We start from the raw sequence: 21537 nt of genomic DNA on the forward strand, positions 1-21537 counted from the left end.
TAGTTGACCAAAGTGCTTAACAATACCAGCATACACAAACAAACAAACAACAAACACCGTAGAAAATGTCAGTAGATTCAAAACTCAACTCTAAACCAAAGCTAGTCCAAGCCTATTCATTTACACACAATGTAACACCAAATTTAGCATTTTAATCAACAGTGCTTTTTTGTTAACCTTTTCCCAAATGTCTTGGAGAATCGCAATAATATCGTATCGTGAGTTCAGTATCGTGATATGTATCGAATCGTGACATGAGGGCATCTTTACACCCCTAAGTTAATAACTAATGATCTTTGCAATGGAAGTGAATCGATCAAAACTAACTTTAACCGGACAATAACTTTATTCTAGAGCTGCTTTAAAGCCAAAACTGTCTATGTTAATTTAATTTCCTGTTATCACTGTAAAGCTGCTTTGAAACAGTCTATATTGTTAAAGGTGCATTGCGCACCTCTCTGAGTTTTTGCAGAACTATGCCCCCTCTGGCGACAAGCGAAACTGCCTTACTGTCTTTGTCTTGCGTAGAGTTTGCGTTGGGGTGTATGAACTACTAGCCGGACTCTTTGAATCCATCTTCTACTTTTGTTGAAAGTTGACTGAAGTTTTGTCGCTCGAGTTGTCTTCGCTGATACGGAGAATGGCGGCGAATACACAAACCTGCCAGACATAGCCAGGGGAGCGTGAACGCACGTGACGTCACGCCCAGTCTCACGTTCCGGCCCGAATCCCTCTAATTTATTTTACTGTACAGGATTATGCAATCGCAGTGATCAGAGAAGGGCTCATTCAGCCCATCAGGCAATTGTTTAAGCATGTATGGGTTAGAAAAACGGGTATTTTTTAACATGAAATGTTGCGCAATGCACCTTTAAAAGCGCTGTATAAATGAAGGTGACTTGACTAATTCGTTCTCTCTCTCTCTCTCTCTAGGTTGAAGACGAGTCTCAGGAGTTGTCGGACGGCACGTTAATCGATCTGTGCGGCGCGACTCTCCTGTGGCGTTCGGCTGAAGGCCTGTCCCGCACGCCGACCCTCAAACACCTGGAGGATCTCCGGCGGGAGCTGAACGCGGCTCGGCCTCAGTGTCCCGTGGGCCTGCGAACACTCGCCTTCCCCAGCTCCGATCGCTCCTTCATCGGCCCGGCCCGCGACGACCAGCCCTGGGCCTACCTGCACTGCGGACACGTGCATGGGTACCACGCCTGGAGGGGGCGCCGGCGGGTCCCGAACGAGGGCTCGACCGAGGAGGAGGACGACGAGTCTGAGGCGAAAGAGGAGGCGGAGCAGGAGCCGCTGAGGGCGGGCGAGAGAGAGTGTCCGCTGTGCCGAACGCGAGGTTTGTACGTGCCGCTCAAACTGGGCCGCGAGTCGGGCTTCTACCTGGACGGGGCGCCCCCGACGCACGCCTTAAACCCCTGCGGACACGTGTGCTCAGAGCGGACCGCGGCCTTCTGGAGCAAACTGATGCTGCCGCACGGGGCGCACGGGTTTTACCCCGCATGTCCGTTCTGCATGAGGCCTCTCGCGCGCGAGGGCAAGGCCGCGAGACTGATCTTTCAGGGGCCGCTGGACTGAGTGCGCGCGCGCGCGTGTGTGTGTGTTTTTAAGACTCGTACGTGCCAAACACTCAGATTTTCCCACAAGCCATCTGTTCTCTGCACTGCCAGCGGTCTGACCGGACGCACATCCAGTAGTTTTCTGTTAAAAGTCACTGTGCTTGAGTTGTCCTGCTAAAACTAACATTAAAGTCAGCATGAAATCAAATCGGTAACACTTTACAATAAGGTTCATTAGTTAACATTGGTAAATGTATTACCTAACATGAACTAACCATGAACAATACATTTGTTACCGTTTTGGTTAATCTTTGTTAAGGTTAGTTAATAAAACATACAGCTGTTCATTGTTTGTTCATGCTAATTCACAGTGCATTAACTAATGTGAACAACTAATGTTGCCCCTCTCTCTTCTCTGATGATGTGTTTACTGCCATGAGGGCGGGGCAACCTGTCAATCACATCAGATCCACCAATAGCAAACCACAACCATCCAGTCAATTCCCCACGGACAAAATCAAACCCCGCCCACATCTGTTCTTTTTCCAGAAGCCGTTTCACTCGGATTTATAGGTAACATTAGGAAAAATAGACTCGAACTTGTGTTTCGTGACGACTTTAATGTTCCGGTTATGAATCTGAATGTTATGAATACACTTCACTGGGTGTGTAAACCTGTTTTCTGAAATGTTCTGAATTGCTTTCCTTTCATTTGTGCTTGCTGTTTAAAACTGTCATCACCTTGAAAAAATGCCAATGATTTTCATCAACAGCGAGTTTGAAATGAGGTTATTGTATTATGTTGTAATGTATATATATTAAATCTGGTGTTGTTGTTGCATTTTCTCAGAAATGTTTTTGTATCATTCTTGAAGAATAAAGGTAATAGCTCATATTTCAATAAAACCCCGAGCACTTTTCCACTTTCCAAAATTATAAGATGGCCAGACAAGATATAATAGAGAAAGAAAGCTGAATAAATGAACAAAGACATAATAAATAAAACATAATAATGAATGAATGACAGAAAAAAACAATGAAAGAAAGGACACAGAAATGTATGAAAAGAAATAAGAACAAATTACTATTTTTTTGTATTTTACACCAAAGAACCCAACATTTACAAGCAAAAATACAATAAACAGGATATTATACTAAAATAATATTATTATACAAGGGATACACAATGCATGAAATTCTTAAATGAACTACCATTGAAGATTTTTATAAGCAATTTTGCTATTTAAAGAATTCAATTATCAATTTAAGATCTCATCAATATATCAATCTTTGTTGAAAACAGATAAATAAGCTTTTTCTTTAAAGAATGTAAAGTTTTGCTAGGAATTGTAATAACTATAAACGTAACATGAAAAGGCTTTATCTCTAAAATCACACATTTCTGGCAAAAGTTTGGGGATAAACTCCTTTCACAGAACAGAAGTATTGAATGATTGTATGACGGAGATTCGTGTACTCGCGTTGACAAAACGACTTGTAAACCGGAAGTGTCTGCGTTGCGCGCGCAGTGCATCATGGGCCGGTGACCGGCGGACCGCTGAGTTGTGTGATATGAGCCTCACATCTGTGAGGATGTGAACGGGATCTGATGATATTATGATCGCCAGGAGCTGCTTTGTTTCATATAACAGGTACTCGCCGTCGCAGACACACACGGCAGTGTTTATGAGTGAATGTGCGGGGCTTTAATGGCGCCGGAGCGGGTGTTTATTATGATTAGCGCTCAGGCTAGCAGCGGGTCGTTACGAGTGCAACACACAATAACAAACTCAACTTACAAAACTACTGTATTTACTGTAAAACCTGCAGAAATTACGCATATATGCCCTTAAAATGCTTATTTATTCGTACGTGTGTCAGTTAAAGGGATATTAGCGCTTAGGTGATTTTGTTTTGCTCCTCACACAGGTAATTTCATCAGGTATTAATAATGATAATTATGTTTTAATAATAATTAATATTGTAAATATACATACGTTAAAGCAGGTGGTGTCTCCACTTGACGCTAAAGCGAAGATAATGAAGTGTTGAGCTGTCAATCATACGTTTCTAGGTCAATACACACCTATAATTTCTCATAATAATATAATAAATGTGTGTAGTTATTGAAATATAGGGTGTTTAAATGTAGCTTCGTTGTGAGTTAATGATTGATTGATCTGTCTGATGTGATTTGATCAACTCCCAGATGCCGAACTCATCGGTCACGTGTCCTGTCTTATTCATTAATAAACATTTTATTCAATATATCAATATTTACTATGTGCGTGTTTGGTGGTACATGTCTTGTACATTAAAAGACGTGTATATTGTATTTTAATTACTTTTCCATTGAAAAAGTAAAGTAAAGGACTACTTTTCTGTAATAAAATTACAGTTACTTCTGATAGAACTGCATAGACCAATATAGATATATAATAATATAGCTATACAATAACAATATAGAACAATTCTATTTAAAACAATAGTGGACGTAACACTAAAACTTAATGTTAAATGTATGTTTTTAACGTAACCTTCTCCCTTTACACACTTTGGTCGTTTCAAGAAAAATTTATTCAATTATATATTGTTTATTTGAAAGAATTAAAAGTGCAGTTTCATGTCTATCCTTGTTTTGTTCAACTGGTCGCTGTTTAAATGGGATTAAAAGTAATTAGTAATAAGTGATGCGATACTTTTTAGAGAGAGTAATTAGTACAGTAATCTAATTAATTACACTGTTTATGTAATTAGTAGCTAGTAATGATTTGTTTTTTTAGAGTAACTTACCCAACACTGATCGAATGGGATAATAAATTCCCTCTTCGTTAGAAATTGAAACGTTAAAATGTGTTTTCTGTGAAGCTGATTTGAAATATGTATTGTGAAATGTTCAATAAATAAATAAGTCCAGCAAATGTGACATTAATCAGTTAATCTTGCAAACATGTACAGGTGACACCTCACACAAAATCAAAACAAAACGCTAATGAGACGTTGGAGCAAATTGTGCTCCGTTATCATAAAAATATATTTTTCTTTACATATAGTAGGCCTATAGTTTTGTATTATTTGTGATTTAGCATTAATCTGTTGAACATATCCATGCGACAGTTAACTCTAAAATGAATATAATATATACATATTATTAAACTATCTAAGAAATACGACCATGATATGCATTCAAATGTATTTATTTTAGCTTTTTTTTCTTTTTCTTACCACTAATGAGGATTTAGAAAAAAAGTTGCTCTTTCTTAATCGTTTTTCTTTACATAAAGTGTAGTTTTGTATTAAATAAAAATTTTGGAGTGGAATACATCCGGAATAAGTGAGCGGTTTCAGTCGTGGGTAAAGTTGTGCTGACTCTGAGTCTGAGTGAGTCTCTGTTCGTGAGGGTTTCAGTGTCTGGAGTTTGCTGTGTCTCTGACTTTGCGGAGTCAAACCTCAGCGCTTTCGTTTCTCGCTCTGATGACTAGAAAGCCGGCCGGTGCATGTCATGCTTCTCGTCGGCTGTTGTGCAGCAGATCTCATCTTCTCTAGTTCACACACTCAGCCTGCTGTTCCTCTCTCTCCGCTCACTCGGGCGTGAGATGCGCTCTCAACATCAGATTAAACATGCAGCCATGAGTAAAAATGCTTTAGGTGGCTGCGTGTAAGTGTGTGAAGTCATTTTCCTCTGTGTTTTTCACTCACACTTTTTTTTTAAGCACTAGTACATTTAAAGGGATAGTTCACCCAAAAATGAAAATTAGCCCATGATCTACTAAAATCATCCTAGGTGTATATGACACTCTTCTTACAGATGAATAGAATTGTAGTTATATTAAACAATGCCCTGGCTCTTCCAAGCTTTATAATGGCTGTTTTGAAGTCCATAAAAGTAGAAAGCTAAAAGTAAAAGCTAGGATGACTTGAGTAAATCATGGGCTAATTTTCATTTTTGGGTGAACTATCCCTTTAAAGGATCTTTTATAGAGTTGTATATAATATGTTAAATCATTTTTATATTATATTGTTGAATGTTGAATCTTTCTGCCTTGTTATAGACTGTGATATGGCTATACATTTAAATACAATGAATCTGAATAGTTATTTATTTGTGTTTCTCCACCGCTTTAACCAATCAGACGTGGGTTTCCCCTAAAGGACGGGTGTTTCCTGTGCTGTGACAGGATGTTGATGCTGTTCTCTTGTTCTTCTTTCAGTCAGCCTCATATGTGAGGGATCCGTAGTGATGTCCTCCAATCCGATACCTCAGTCCAGCGGGGGAGGAGGAAGAGGCGCCGGCCCCAGCGACGGGCTCTTCCGGAAGCCCCGGGACCCTTCGATGGCCCCCAGACACTATCGAACCCAGCGCTCCCTCCCGGACGTCTGCCCCAAGGAGCCCACCGGTGAGACCTCTTGAATGCCACGTTACATGATATGGATGGAGTTGTTTTATGAAATTTTGGACGTATGTAGATGTTGACGTTGACACACACTGCCTCCATCCTGACATGAGGATTTTGGTAGTGCTTGTGCTATCTTTACTGTTAGTACTTTATTATCTGTTTATACTACAGGGGCTGTTGAATGCTTGATTCTAATAGGTTGACGAACGTTTTAAGGTGTGCAAGTATTTTCAGGGAAACGCACGGCTAAAGTTTCATATCACGTTCACCAAATGATTTTAGTTATTTCAAAGATTTTAGTTATTTCGAAGGTCCTTACAGCCGACACCAAAACCCACAACGACACTGACCCAGCAAATAAATATATTAAACAAAGGATAAAAATGACAAATTATTTTCAAGTTTTTTGTACACAAAATTGCTTTTTATTATGTATGGGAAGCACATCTTTCTCCCGCTCAAACACACACACATACAGTACGGACACACACTCGTGTGTTGTCAGCTCTGCTCTGATGATTTTATCAGTATAATAGTTTAACAACTTAAAAGTTACACTAGCTAAATTTCTCAGTAGCTACTGTAGATAATAACGGCGCTGTTCTTGAAGCAGATAAACTTACAGTTTCGCTATTAGTAGAGACGCTGCTGCCGAACGCTGTTGAGAGACACACAGACTCAGGTAATTCACACACGCTTAATCTCTCTCTCTCTCTCTCTCTCTCTCTCTCTCTCTCTCTCTCTCTCTCTCTCTCTCTCTCTCTCTCTCTCTCTCTCTCTCTCTCTCTCTCTCTCTCTCTCTTGGAATACATAGAATAATTATAAAGACATCAAAATAGTAAAATATTTTAACATCTAAATGTACAAATTAAATTAATTGTCCAAATTAAATAAAAAAAAATAGAACAGTTTATGAACATTTCAAAATTCTGTGAAGAATTCTCTCTCTCTCTGTCTCTCTCTCTCTCTCTGTCTCTCTCTCTCTCTCTCTAACTGCTTTAATAACTGCATTAGACTGCTATCAGTGGCTGAAGTCTCTGTTACGAGCTCTAAAATAATGTTTTTGGAATTAGCAACGGAGGCTTGGGATGAGATGTGTAAGAAATGGGCCTTACACACAAGAGCGTTTTAAGAACAAAAACCTGACAAATGCTTTGAAATGCAACATCTAAACAATGTCTTAAGGTGTGGAAACTGCAATATAAGCGGAATAATTGACTCCGGTCCTTTGAATTACTGTATGTAGAAACAATCTTCACTCAGAAGTTGCTTGTAAATTTCCCAGAGAAATGGCAAGTAACAATGAGAATTTTTTTTTAAGTAGAAATAAATGTTGTTGTTGTTTTTGCAGTGATGCCATAGAAGGTTTCCCGAAGAGCCTTTCACTGAACAGTTCTAAAAAAGAACCAATTTTTCTTAGTGTGAAGAACATTTTAATAATTTGATATTCTAAAGAACCTTTGATGTTAAATGTTCTTCATGAAACTGCCAATGCCAGTAAAGAGCCGTTATTTGTAAGAGTGTAAGTGTAATATGAAGTGGTCCTCTGTGCAGGTGAAGGCCGTGGGCTCTGTGACGGGCCGTCTGTGGTGGCCGATCAGCACCGCTGGACCGTGTATAACTCTAAAGTGAACCTCCCCGCGGCCCTGAACGACCCCAGGCTGACCAAGAGAGAGTCCGACTTCTTCACTAAGACGTGGGGCCTGGACTTCACCGAGACCGACGTCATGCCTTCGTTCTACTTGCCCAACATCACCCGAGAACACTTCAGCTCCTACCTGCAGGAGACGGCTCAGGTGACACATCTTAATTATTCAGAGGGAGAGAGGGAGAGAGACACTGAGAGAGAGAGAGAGAGAGAGAGAGAGGGAAAGAGGGAAAGAGAGAGAAAATGAGAGACAGAGAGAAAATGAGAAAGAGAGAGAGAGACAGAGATAGTGTGTGTGAGAGAGAGAGAGAGAGAGAGACAGAGATAGTGTGTGTGAGAGAGAGAGAGAGACAGAGAAATAGTGTGTGTGTGTGTGTGAGTGAGAGAGAGAGACAGAAAAATAGTGTGTGAGAGAGAGAGAGAGAGAGAGAGAGAGAGAGAGAGAGAGAGAAATAGTGTGTGTGTGAGAGAGAGAGACAGAGAAATAGTGTGTGTGAGTGAGAGAGAGCGAGAGAGAGAGATGAAATTACTATAGTCAGAAATATTCTTGTCTTGTCTGAATGTAGGTACAAATGTACAAAGGTGTTTTTTATTTTTTTTTATCTTATTTCTCTTGTTATTTCTTGTTTATATAAATGTATTTGTTTACTGATTGATTTATTGACTTTATTGATTATTTGTTCATTGCTTATGTAATGGCCAATGCTTTGGCAATACAAGTCATGTCAATAATCAATTGTATTGAGCGAGAGATAGAGAGAGAAGGAAAAAAACATAACTGTCCTCCTCCCCATCATGTGACTGTCAGCTAATGATGCTCTAATACGTGCTGTTATTGTTAAAGTCCCCCTGGAGTCAATCACTGTATCCCTTAAAACTCATCTTTGATCACCAAAATGACACATTTAAATGTTTTTTCCTTGAGAAAAAAAATCTTAATCCCTTAAAATAGCTTGAATGTAACTCTATGTTGATGTCGACTTATGAATTTGCACATGGTTTGTCTTAAAGCATATTAAAAACACCACACTGACAGATAAACAACATTAAAAGCTGTATTTTCACCACAGGGGGACTTTAACCAAAACCATTAAATACGTTTTTGGAATTTTGAATGAAGCAGTAATGGAATAAACGACTATTAGATGACGAGAAAATGCCTAAACCTACTGTCTCTTGGACTGGAGGTGTGTGTGTGTGTCGTTGTTAATCTCACGGTGTATTAATAGACTTTGAGGTTCTTAAAGCAGAGAAATGTTTCTTCGGTCTGTGTTCCTGGTGTTTATCTCTCACGGGCTCCAGGCGATGGCAGCTTGTTTGTCTCTGTGGTTTTCCGAAGGTTAAATGACTCTCGTTTTCCACCGGTATTTCCTTCAGAGGAACATCTTCAGTTTTTAGCCGTGAGCCGGGTCGGTGATCGGAAACACCAGATGTGTTTGGGAAAGGTAGCTCTGGTGCGCAGGTCTCTCACGGTTTGTTTGTGTCTCTCAGAGGGAGAAGATTCACGAGCGCTGTAAGAACGTCTGCCAGAGCAAAGACGATCTGGCGGTGCCCACCATCACCAATAATCACGGTACGCGTCACTCACCAGCACACACACATTCAACTTAAAGGAGTAGTTCACCTCAAAATGAAAATATCCTGATCATTTACTCACCCCAATGCCATCCAAGATGTTCATGTCTTTCTTTCTTCAGTGGAAAAGAAATTAAGTTTTTTGAGGAAAACATTTCAGGATTTTTCTCCACACAGTGAACTTCAACGGTAACCAAATTGTTAAAGTCCAAATCAATGCAGCCTCTGCACGTCCCAGCTGAGGAACAGGGTCTTATCTAGCGAAACCATCGGCCATTTTCTAAAAATAAATAAAAATGTATATACTTTTTAACCACAGTTGTTGGTCTTGTGCTGGTCGACGCACCAGGCATTACGTCATCACGCTGGAAAGGTCATGCTGGACGTAGGGGGAAGCACCGCCCCATTGTTTACAAGCGCGGAGAAGGAGGATCGTTCAAATTTTATTGTATGTTGAATGACATTTATGTCTGTGTCAGTTTATTGTTTAAAATGGTCCTTTCGTGTGTGTATCCTGGATATTTAAAACAATGGGGCGGTGCTTCCCCCTACGTCCAGCGTGATGACGTAATGCCTGGTGCGTCGCAGACCAGCACAAGACCAACAATTGTGGTTAAAAAGTATATACATTTTTATTTATTTTTAGAAAATGGCCGATGGTTTCACTGGATAAGACCCTGTTCCTCAGCTGGGGACGTGCAGAGCCGTTTGAAACTGCATTGATTTGGACTTCAACATGTTGGTTGCGCTCGAAGTCCATTGTGTGGAGAAAAATCCTCAAATGTTTTCCTCAAAAAACTTAATTTCTTTTCCACTGAAGAAAGAAAGACATGAACATCTTGAACTGAGCTGGACGATGACAACACGGTTTTCTCATGGGGCCGGTTTCACAAAGCTATTTTAGACCGGTCTATAGTGTTAGACAAGTCTAAAAGTTGCTCATAGACGAGTCTAATGCGAGTTAGACTGTTTCACAAAAATAAAGACTGACTTAATTTAGACCAAAACAATTAGACGCCTCACCCCCAGGCTAACTTAGGTCTAAGACTCTGTTACCATGGCAACCAGCAGTAACAGTCAGTTACATTACAAACAGCCAACAGAAAACATAGGCGACTGTCCACCAAATAAAGGTGACTTGACAAACACACACTGTATTAGAGCTGTGTTACAGGGGAGGAACTCGAATGAGTCTAATGTGTGTTTGTGTTGCAGATAAAGCCAGAGCTGAGCTGGATCAGGTGCCCAAGGTGAGGACTGAAGACTCGCAGTGATCCTGAAAACATGATCACGGTTTCCACACACATATGAAGCGGCACGACTGTGTTCAACACTGAAAATAGTCATAAATGTTTCTAGAGCATCAAATCCTCATATTAGAGTGATTTCTGAAGGATCATGTGACACTGAAGACTGGAGGAATGATGCTGAACATTCAGCTTTGATCACAGGAACAAATTACATTTTACAATATATTCACATAGAAAACGGCTGTTTTAAATTGTATTAATATTTCACAGTTATTCCAGTATTATGACATCCACAATGAGGCTTCTGAGATTTTAAGTGCACATTACCTTGTCCTTTATTTTAGTGTCTTAAATCCAAGTTTGAAATGTTGTTGTTCATCTTTACTGGGAGAGTTTTTTTGAAATGCCACTGGAGAAATTGAATGGGAAATTGTCCTCAATCCGAGGCCACGGTTTTAAAAAGGCAAACTCTTTCTCTCTCTCTCTCTCTCTCTCTCTCGCTCTCACACACTCTCTCTCTCTTAGATCTTCATGAAGCCTGAGTTTGTGCTGAACGATCCGGCCACCTTTAATGCCGTGTTGCCGTGGTCTCACTTCAGCGTCGCCGGGGGCAAGAACAGCCGAGATGTTGCGTCGTCACGGTTACTGCAGGAAAAGGTGCCTGTCTGTCATTATCAGCAGAACCAATCAGCATTAGATACTATTATAGTTTTGTATTTTCATTTATTTTTGTATTTTTTGGGATTTTCCATTTTAATTTGAGTATTTTTTTTGTTTTGTTGTGTCTTTTTTTATATATTTTTTTTTTATTAGTTATTGATTTTTTTTTACTTTTTATAAATATGTCCATATATATATTTTTAGTTTAAAAAATATTTTATTTCACTTACCATTTATTTCACGTAAAAATGTTTTTTTTATGGTTTTAGTTCTAGTTAATTATAATAACCCTGCTACCAATAAATATAAATACATTTCTCCGTACCAATTTTTTTTACCACATCTAAAGCCAAAATACTAATTTACATTAAGTAAATATTTATTTTAAGTTTTTAAGGTTTTAATTTAATTTTAATTAATATTAACTTGCTACCAATACCAGGACATTTTTATTTAATGCTCATTTACATTCATTTAAAATGTAAAATTTTTATATAAATATTAACAATTTGGGTATTGCTTAAGTAAATATTTCTTCTATTATTTCCAAGTAAACCTGAATATTTAAGACTAGTAAACAGTAAAATAATTAAATAAACAGCATGAACAATTAAGCAAATAAAAACAATAGAGCAAATATACATATGAAGTAAGGCAGAACATCTCCAAGGCCCAGTTTCACAGACAGGGCTAAGATTAAGCCAGGATTAGGCCTTATAGTTCAATTAGGGCATTTAAGCAGCTTTTATAAACATGCCTTTAAATACATTACTGTTGTGCATCTTAAGACAAGCTTTAAGATATCTCAGTGCAAGTGGCTTTCAGTTAAAACAGCTCAAACCTGCATTTTAGTCTGGGACTAGCTTAAGCCTGGTCTGTGAACCCAGGGATTAATGCGCTGACTGTGTGTGTGTGTGTGTGTGTGTCTGCAGTTGAGTCACTATCTGGACGTGGTGGAGGTGAGCATCGCTCGGCAGATCTCTCTTCGCTCCGAGGCCTTTTTCCACGCCATGTCGTCTCAGCACGAGCTCCAGGACCGGCTGCGAGAGACGGCCGACTCCGTGGCTCAGCTCCGCGCTCGCACCTCCGCCATCGACCGCGTGATGTGCCGTGGGCCGCTGCGAGCGCTGCGCGACGCTCTCACACGCAACAACTGCGCCAAACTGCACAATAAGCTGAAGCTGATGGCCGCCGTGCACCAGACGCAGCCCACGGTGCAGCTACTCCTCTCCACGTCAGAGTTCGTCGGGGCGCTCGAGCTCATCGCAACCACCAAGGAAGTTCTGCAGCAGGAACTGCAGGGAATACACAGCTTCAGGTGCACACACACACACACGTTTACTAGGAAACATGCTGACAAGAAACAGAGGAGAGTGGCCTGACAAATCAGGATGTTTAGATGTTGCTATTTACAGTCAATTTATTCAACATTTCTCACATTATCATAGTTAATTCGCTAGAAAATGTTATCAGAAGAGTTATCAGATCAGTTGATATTTCTCTGGTTTTGTCCGTCCTTCTGTTAGACTGTCTCATATATGAATTATGTTGAATATCTGTCAGCTGTTAAACTAACTACATAATTAGATAATACCAGTTTAGCTCAAACAATGACTTCATGTTGTTCAGTCTGTGTGTAAAAAGAGCATTAGCAATTAAAGAAAAAAACACTTCAGTAAAACACGGACAGCTCAAAGTCTGCATCATTTTTTTGTCCCAAATTTGTATAAATGTTACTGGTAGTCACTGATAAAGAATTTTTGGGCATAATATGTCACAGTTTACTTTATTTCGCTCTCCTCACTTACTTAAATGAACTATAGTGTCCTGCACACACTAGTAAAAAAATATCAAAAATGATATCTGATGTTTGAATAATTCTTGGTTTGACTGTATGTCCTGTTATTTGTGTCTCTTTCCGCAGACATTTGGGTTCTCAGCTCTGTGAGATGGAGCGGTTGATCGATAAGATGATGGTGGCTGATTTCTCCACATACGCTCAAAGCGACCTCAATCGGCCCTTTGAAGAGGACATTCAGGTCATGGAGAAGGTCAGACCTCTTTCACATTTCATGGGGAATCAAATGTTGCTTTATTTCCTGAAATAACAGAGGCCATTGTGCTATGGCAACTTACCTTATCTCTCAAACCACAAAACTTCCTCTCGAGTTAAAAAAAACACATTTATTGACAATAAACTGCAACTTCAAACTGTTCATCTTCTGTATATACAATTATTTAAGTAATCAGGCTGCATTCATTTGAAAAATACAGTAAAAACCGTAATATTGTGAATTACTGTTTGAATATAAAGATGTAATCGTTACTCCAGTCTTCAGTGTCGCATGATCCTTCAGAAATCACTCTAATATGATGACTTGATGCTCAAGAAACACTTATGATTATTAACAATGTTGAAAATAGTTGTGCTGCTGCTTCGTATTTTCTGAAAACTTCAGGATCTTTGATGAATTGAAGGTTCAGAAGAACAGTGTTTATAAACAATCTTTTGTAAAATTTTATCTTAACTGGCACTTTTGATTAATTTAATGCATTCTCGCTGAATATAAGTATTAACTTTAAAAAAAAAAATATCTTACTGACCTCAAACTTTTGAACAGTAGTGTAAAAAAATAAGTGATTCTTTCAATCACTTGAAAGTCTTTTTTTTGTCATAAGAAAACCCAGGCATGTTGGGATTGGTGCAGAATTGTTTCACAAATTATGTCATTTCAAATGCGAAACTGAACTCTCCAGTAAATGTCATTGTTGTGGCATTGTCACGTTCCCACAAGCAGACCACAGCAGTGGTTTCCAGTTTCCACGTGTGAAATAAGGGCAGCCCAGTGAACCAGGTCACATGACTGTGCTCCGTCAATCAGGTCATGCTTGTGTTGGATGTGGGTCAGGGTTGGTTTGAGGTTTACAGTGTGGGATTTTCTCACACAGGTCACAGAGCAGCCGGCAGCGTCAGGAAAGGTTGGTTATGTCGCTCTAAATCCCACGCCGACGAGTCAACCAAACCGCTGATTGCATTTAATTTCAATAATGAAAGAACAAAGCAGAGATGATGACGTCTGATTTGTTTTTAATTGGAAATCAAATCAGGAAAATCTCAGCAGCATGTATAATCAGTGGTGTTTTGATTGGCTTGTGTTGTGGTTCCACATCTGAGTTTGTGTGTGTTTATTACAGGATCGTTTGCAGTCTCTGGTCTTTGGCCTGTTGAGACAGAGGAAGCTGGATTTCCTGGACATTTACAGTGACGAGATGATCCGCGCTGCCAAGAACGTTGTACGACAGGTGAGGCACAGGGACGGGAACACTACAGACTGGGTCATCTGACCAATCAGAGCAGAGTAGACCAATCACAACCGACTGGGTCATCTGACCAATCAGAGCAGAGTAGACCAATCACAACAGACTGGGCCATCTGACCAATCAGGGCAGAGTAGACCAATCACAACAGACTGGGCCATCTGACCAATCAGGGCAGAGTAGACCAATCACAACAGACTGGACCATCTGACCAATCAGAGCAGAGTAGACCAATCACAACCGACTGGGTCATCTGACCAATCAGAGCAGAGTAGACCAATCACAACCGACTGGGTCATCTGACCAATCAGAGCAGAGTAGACCAATCACAACAGACTGGGCCATCTGACCAATCAGGGCAGAGTAGACCAATCACAACAGACTGGGCCATCTGACCAATCAGAGCAGAGTAGACCAATCACAACAGACTGGGTCATCTGACCAATCAGAGCAGAGTAGACCAATCACAACAGACTGGGCCATCTGACCAATCAGGGCAGAGTAGACCAATCACAACAGACTGGGCCATCTGACCAATCAGGGCAGAGTAGACCAATCACAACAGACTGGGCCATCTGACCAATCAGAGCAGAGTAGACCAATCACAACAGACTGGGCCATCTGACCAATCAGGGCAGAGTAGACCAATCACAACAGACTGGGCCATCTGACCAATCAGAGCAGAGTAGACCAATCACAACAGACTGGGTCATCTGACCAATCAGAGCAGAGTAGACCAATCACAACAGACTGGGTCATCTGACCAATCAGAGCAGAGTAGACCAATCACAACAGACTGGGTCATCTGACCAATCAGAGCAGAGTAGACCAATCACAACAGTCTGGGTCATCTGACCAATCAGAGCAGAGTAGACCAATCACAACAGACTGGGTCATCTGACCAATCAGAGCAGAGTAGACCAATCACAACAGACTGGGTCATCTGACCAATCAGAGCAGAGTAGACCAATCACAACAGACTGGGCCATCTGACCAATCAGAGCAGAGTAGACCAATCACAACAGTCTGGGTCATCTGACCAATCAGAGCAGAGTAGACCAATCACAACAGACTGGGTCATCTGACCAATCAGAGCAGAGTAGACCAATCACAACAGACTGGGTCATCTGACCAATCAGAGCAGAGTAGACCAATCACAACAGACTGGGTCATCTGACCAATCAGAGCAGAGTAGACCAATCACAACAGACTGGGCCATCTGACCAATCAGAGCAGAGTAGACCAATCACAACAGTCTGGGTCATCTGACCAATCAGAGCAGAGTAGACCAATCACAACAGACTGGGTCATCTGACCAATCAGAGCAGAGTAGACCAATCACAACAGACTGGGTCATCTGACCAATCAGAGCAGAGTAGACCAATCACAACAGACTGGGCCATCTGACCAATCAGAGCAGAGTAGACCAATCACAACAGACTGGGTCATCTGACCAATCAGAGCAGAGTAGACCAATCACAACAGACTGGGTCATCTGACCAATCAGAGCAGAGTAGACCAATCACAACAGACTGATTGCATGTAAACCTGTATGAGAACAAAAACAAAATTAGAAGCCTTTAAAATGGCATGATAGGGGCACTTTAAAACAAAAGTGAATGTTTCTTTGAATGATTTCTGTCTTTCCCTGCAGTGTGTTGGCAAGTCTGTGTCGCAGATCAGTGAGATTGATGCAGACACTGTCAAGTGAGTTCACATCCCCTCAGTATATCACATCACAGCACTGTTTATCACAGCTGACTGTGTGTGTGTGTGTGTGTGTGTGTGTGTGATGCAGATTTCATGAACAGATGCGCTTGATGACGTTTCATCAGTGGTTTGATCTGCTGCTGGATATATTTGAACACTTCATCCTGTTCCTCAAGAGGATCAAGGTAAATCAGCTCAACAACTGCAGTGAAAACCCTGACAATACGTGTCATAAACCATCGTCTGGACATGATCTCGCATAGAAGACATAATAATTATTCATAATTTCATCAGAATGTACTAGTTCCACTCCTCTTTTTGGCAGACGTCAACTAGGCCTTGCAGGATCAGTTCATGTTAACCAGTAGTTTTAGTTAAAAGCAACAGCGGTAATAATACATTTTAAAGGGGTCCTATAATGCCCTTTTTACAAGATGCAAAATAAGTTGTGAAGTTTTAGCTCAAAATTAGCATATTCTCTCATGATAATGTTCCTGGGGGCGGGTTTATGTAAATTTTAGGGTTGGTGATGTCACTATTCTGGGAGGAAGCTCGTGTAGTTCCTACCAGCCATTCGTTGTAGTCCTTAAAAAGTGATTTCTTTAAAAGCAAATATCTCCCTTTGCTTTGAACTTTAAGCGTTGTAACTTTGCAGATGTGGTTTATGCTCAAACAGCAACATTACACACTAACTAAAGTTAGAAGAGTTAAATCATGATCAACCACCCCTTTAAAACATGTAGATACTGGAGGCCGAACTTGAACTGTATCCTCCATTTCCCAGTCAAACGTAAAGCTCAGTAACGCACTCGTCCTCTGCAATGCAACCTCACGCGTGTTTGTTTCAGGCTACGCTCAGCGTCATCCGTAACGTGGTGCTGGAGGTGCTGGACAGCAGCCAGAGGAGTCGGATAGCAGACGTCCCTCCCGCAGCTGATCATTCCCAGGAGGACGAGGAGGATTCGGGAGCTCATCACGCCGGGGAGGCGGAGCTTGCGTATCTCACTCACGAGGGGCTCTTCATCAGCGACGCGCTGAACGAAGCGCAGGCGAGAGCACAGACGCGCACTGAGGCCTGCGGGAGCGACTCGGCCTCCGCCACCACCGAATCCTCCTCCAGCAGGGAGCACAACTACAACACTACCTCCTCCCTGCCCGCCGGGGGCGCTGCTGCTCTGTGAGTCGCTCAACTCCCTGTTCACACTGTCTGATGTCTCATTTACACTACCAAGAGTTGTGGGTCAATAAGATCTTTGATACTTAATACTTTTATTCAGCAAGGACACATTGGCCCTGTTTACTGCTGGTATTAAGATGCGTTTTGGTCGATTGGATCACAAGTGGAATACAGGTGTAAATACAGGTGTTAATACAGGTGTTAATACAGGTGTTAATACAGGTGTAAATACAGGTGTTAATACAGGTGTAAATACAGGTGTTAATACAGGTGTAAATACAGGTGTTAATACAGGTGTTAATACAGGTGTTAATACAGGTGTTAATACAGGTGAAAATACAGGTGAAAATACAGGTGTTAATACAGGTGTTAATACAGGTGTTAATACAGGTGTTAATACAGGTGAAAATACAGGTGTTAATACAGGTGTTAATACAGGTGTTAATACAGGTGTAATACAGGTGTTAATACAGGTGTTAATACAGGTGTTAATACAGGTGTAATACAGGTGTTAATACAGGTGTTAATACAGGTGTTAATACAGGTGAAAATACAGGTGTTAATACAGGTGTTAATACAGGTGTTAATACAGGTGAAAATACAGGTGTTAATACAGGTGTTAATACAGGTGTTAATACAGGTGTTAATACAGGTGTAATACAGGTGTTAATACAGGTGTTAATACAGGTGTTAATACAGGTGTAATACAGGTGTTAATACAGGTGTTAATACAGGTGTTAATACAGGTGTAAGACAGGTGTAATACAGGTGTAAATACAGGTGTTAATACAGGTGTTAATACAGGTGTTAATACAGGTGTTAATACAGGTGTTAGGTGTAAATACAGGTGTTAATACAGGTGTAATACAGGTGTTAATACAGGTGTTAGGTGTAAATACAGGTGTAAAGACAGGTGTAAAGACAGGTGTTAATACAGGTGTAAATACAGGTGTAAAGACAGGTGTAATACAGGTGTTAATACAGGTGTAAAGACAGGTGTAATACAGGTGTTAATACAGGTGTAAAGACAGGTGTAATACAGGTGTAAATACAGGTGTAAAGACAGGTGTAATACAGGTGTAAATACAGGTGTAAGACAGGTGTTAATTAGGGATTGACCGATATGGATTTTTTAGTGCCGATACCGATCTTTTTCCCATCAGCCTTAGCCGATGGCCGATACGGGCTGCCGATTTTCTTGAGCCGATATTTGGAGCCGATACATTTTGCTCCCTCAATTTACATCATAAAAATGACATGATGTTAACAAATGTTACAGGTCTCAATTTAATAAAAGTAACATTTATTTAACGTAAAAAAATCAATATTTAACAAACAGTAAAAATATGTGAGGTAGAACAAGAACAAGTAGATAAACAATATTTAACAAATATTAAAAACATGAGGTAGAACAAAAAAAAGTTCACTGCTGAAAATAAATATTTAAGCATAAATAAAATAATTACACTATTGCACACAGTAGCAACCAGCATAATAAAGTGCACAGTGCACACTGTACTTCATTTTAAAAGTAACGAACTATTTACTGCCATGGTTTAAATTTTTCTACATAAAATAAAATGAGCATGTCTAGTCTCTAATATCACTGCGAGGGAGACACACACACCACACGCGTCCAAACCTCAGCCAGGTGGTCGCTGAATAAATCTCCCACAAAAAGCATGGAATAACGTTGGTATTACTTAATCCTATGACCAGTGTTCGTAACAGCTACCGTACGCATACTAGGGCTGTCAAAATTGCTCAAATGGCGTTTGTATATTCCCTCTAAAAAACATATTTGAACATATCGTCGTGCATTTGGTCAATGACGCGCATTACGTCAATAACAGGACAAATTAATACAAAGAGACATAACTACTAGTATTAAGTAGCTTATTTGAGTTTAAACATATTTGACAACGTATTACTACAAAAAAAAACGAGTAAATCAACTAATGGCCAAGACCGCAGAGCTCACTCTGGCTCGCCCGGACTCGCAGGCGCACTCTCTCTCTCTCTCGCACTCACCCTCACGCTCTCCGCGCATACCGGTTTAAATGAACAACAACAAACAAATGTTGAGTGCTGATCAAGAGTTTTGTGCAAGCAATTTAAGGTATATAGCAGGCTTCATTCAGTGATTGAAACAAATACATTAATTTAAGTTTCACAGTACATAGAACCGACACTGAGCGCTCCGAGCGAGCTGTGCTGTGGTAACGTTAGTCTGCTACCGCGGGCGTGTTTTTCCACATTCGAATATTCATTTTCACCTTCAAAATTCAGTTTTTTTAAAACTATTCGAATATATATTCGTATTTAGAATATTCATTGACAGCCCTAATGCATACTGAACGGATAGCCTACAGCTATTTGCAGCTCCCTAAATACAATGGCAAGCAAGCAGTTTTATAGACGAGTCATTCGCGTTTTCCATTTGGACCCACAAACTTGCTTAGCTATATAGTTGCAACCACATAACAGTTATAGAGCAACGTGTTTCCATTTTCAAAGTGTTTGACAATATTTCAGCAGTCAAACAGTTAAAAGATGCTTTGAAAGTTTAAAAGTTACCATTATCTTGAAGCGCAGGTTGCACTCTGCTAGTGGGGGAGGGACAGTGCAGGGTCTGCACGTGAACTGCAGCGTCTCCAGCAGCACAGAGCTGCCTGTGGACGCCTGTCCATAAATAATGCCGGGAAAAAACTATCGGCGAACGCAGCAGCCGCGTATCGGCCGATTCCGATACACGTAAAAACCGCAAATATCGGCCCGATATATCGGTCGATCACTAGTGTTAATACAGGTGTTAGGTGTTAAGACAGGTGTTAATATGGTGTAATACAGGTGTAAATACAGGTGTAAATACAGGTGTAAATACAGGTGTTAATACAGGTGTTAGGTGTAAAGACAGGTGTTAATACAGGTGAAAATACAGGTGTTAATATGGTGTAATACAGGTGTAAATACAGGTGTAAATACAGGTGTTAATACAGGTGTTAGGTGTAAAGACAGGTGTTAATACAGGTGTAAATACAGGTGTAATACAGGTGTTAATACAGGTGTAAATACAGGTGTTAATACAGGTGTTAGGTGTAAATACAGGTGTAAGACAGGTGTAAATACAGGTGTTAATACAGGTGTTAGGTGTAAATACAGGTGTAAGACAGGTGTAAATACAGGTGTTAATACAGGTGTAAATACAGGTGTTAATACAGGTGTTAGGTGTAAATACAGGTGTAAGACAGGTGTAAATACAGGTGTAAATACAGGTGTTAATACAGGTGTAAATACAGGTGTTAGGTGTAAATACAGGTGTAAGACAGGTGTAAATACAGGTGTAAATACAGGTGTTAATACAGGTGTAAATACAGGTGTTAATACAGGTGTTAGGTGTAAATACAGGTGTAAGACAGGTGTAAATACAGGTGTTAATACAGGTGTTAGGTGTAAATACAGGTGTAAGACAGGTGTAAATACAGGTGTAAAGACAGGTGTTAATACAGGTGTAATACAGGTGTAAATACAGGTGTAAATACAGGTGTTAATACAGGTGTTAGGTGTAAAGACAGGTGTAATACAGGTGTAAATACAGGTGTAAATACAGGTGTTAATACAGGTGTTAGGTGTTAATACAGGTGTAAATACAGGTGTAAATACAGGTGTAAATACAGGTGTAAATACAGGTGTTAATACAGGTGTTAATACAGGTGTTAATACAGGTGTTAATACAGGTGTTAGGTGTAAAGACAGGTGTTAATACAGGTGAAAATACAGGTGTTAATATGGTGTAATACAGGTGTAAATACAGGTGTAAATACAGGTGTAAATACAGGTGTAAATACAGGTGTTAATACAGGTGTTAGGTGTAAAGACAGGTGTAAAGACAGGTGTAAATACAGGTGTAATACAGGTGTTAATACAGGTGTTAATACAGGTGTAAATACAGGTGTTAATACAGGTGTTAGGTGTAAATACAGGTGTAAGACAGGTGTAAATACAGGTGTTAATACAGGTGTTAGGTGTAAATACAGGTGTAAATACAGGTGTAAATACAGGTGTTAATACAGGTGTTAATACAGGTGTTAGGTGTAAAGACAGGTGTTAATACAGGTGTAATACAGGTGTAAATACAGGTGTTAATACAGGTGTTAGGTGTTAAGACAGGTGTTAAGACAGGTGTAATACAGGTGTAATACAGGTGTAATACAGGTGTAAATACAGGTGTAAATACAGGTGT

The 21537-nt window shown here is 40.2% G+C and overlaps 2 protein-coding genes across 5 annotated transcripts in view; both read left to right on the forward strand.

Moving 5' to 3' along the window:
• The window catches only part of peli1a (pellino E3 ubiquitin protein ligase 1a), a 35705-nt gene extending 33944 nt beyond the window's left edge, over positions 1 to 1761 (forward strand). For all 3 annotated transcript variants that reach the window (XM_056241097.1, XM_056241098.1, XM_056241096.1), the window contains exon 7: positions 934 to 1761. In XM_056241097.1, coding sequence (XP_056097072.1) covers positions 934 to 1578 — 645 coding nt within the window. In that variant the 3' untranslated portion in view covers positions 1579 to 1761. The remainder of the gene's footprint in view (positions 1 to 933) is intronic.
• A 1319-nt stretch (positions 1762 to 3080) lies between these two features.
• vps54 (VPS54 subunit of GARP complex) overlaps positions 3081 to 21537 on the forward strand; it is a 33212-nt gene continuing 14755 nt past the window's right edge. The window contains exons 1-13 of one of the 2 annotated variants that reach the window (XM_056241069.1): positions 3081 to 3211; positions 5771 to 5956; positions 7511 to 7752; positions 9096 to 9177; positions 10395 to 10429; positions 10955 to 11086; positions 12022 to 12407; positions 13014 to 13140; positions 14039 to 14068; positions 14285 to 14392; positions 16062 to 16114; positions 16206 to 16302; positions 16966 to 17294. In XM_056241069.1, the coding sequence (XP_056097044.1) occupies positions 5800 to 5956; positions 7511 to 7752; positions 9096 to 9177; positions 10395 to 10429; positions 10955 to 11086; positions 12022 to 12407; positions 13014 to 13140; positions 14039 to 14068; positions 14285 to 14392; positions 16062 to 16114; positions 16206 to 16302; positions 16966 to 17294 (1778 nt within the window). In that variant the 5' untranslated portion in view covers positions 3081 to 3211; positions 5771 to 5799. The remainder of the gene's footprint in view (positions 3212 to 5770; positions 5957 to 7510; positions 7753 to 9095; positions 9178 to 10394; positions 10430 to 10954; positions 11087 to 12021; positions 12408 to 13013; positions 13141 to 14038; positions 14069 to 14284; positions 14393 to 16061; positions 16115 to 16205; positions 16303 to 16965; positions 17295 to 21537) is intronic. The other variant, XM_056241070.1, reaches the window with a different exon arrangement.

Source organism: Rhinichthys klamathensis, unplaced genomic scaffold, assembly GCF_029890125.1.
Source record: "Rhinichthys klamathensis goyatoka isolate OS25496 unplaced genomic scaffold, OSU_Roscu_1.1 h1tg000628l_1, whole genome shotgun sequence".
In the NCBI taxonomy this organism is placed as follows: domain Eukaryota; kingdom Metazoa; phylum Chordata; class Actinopteri; order Cypriniformes; family Leuciscidae; genus Rhinichthys; species Rhinichthys klamathensis.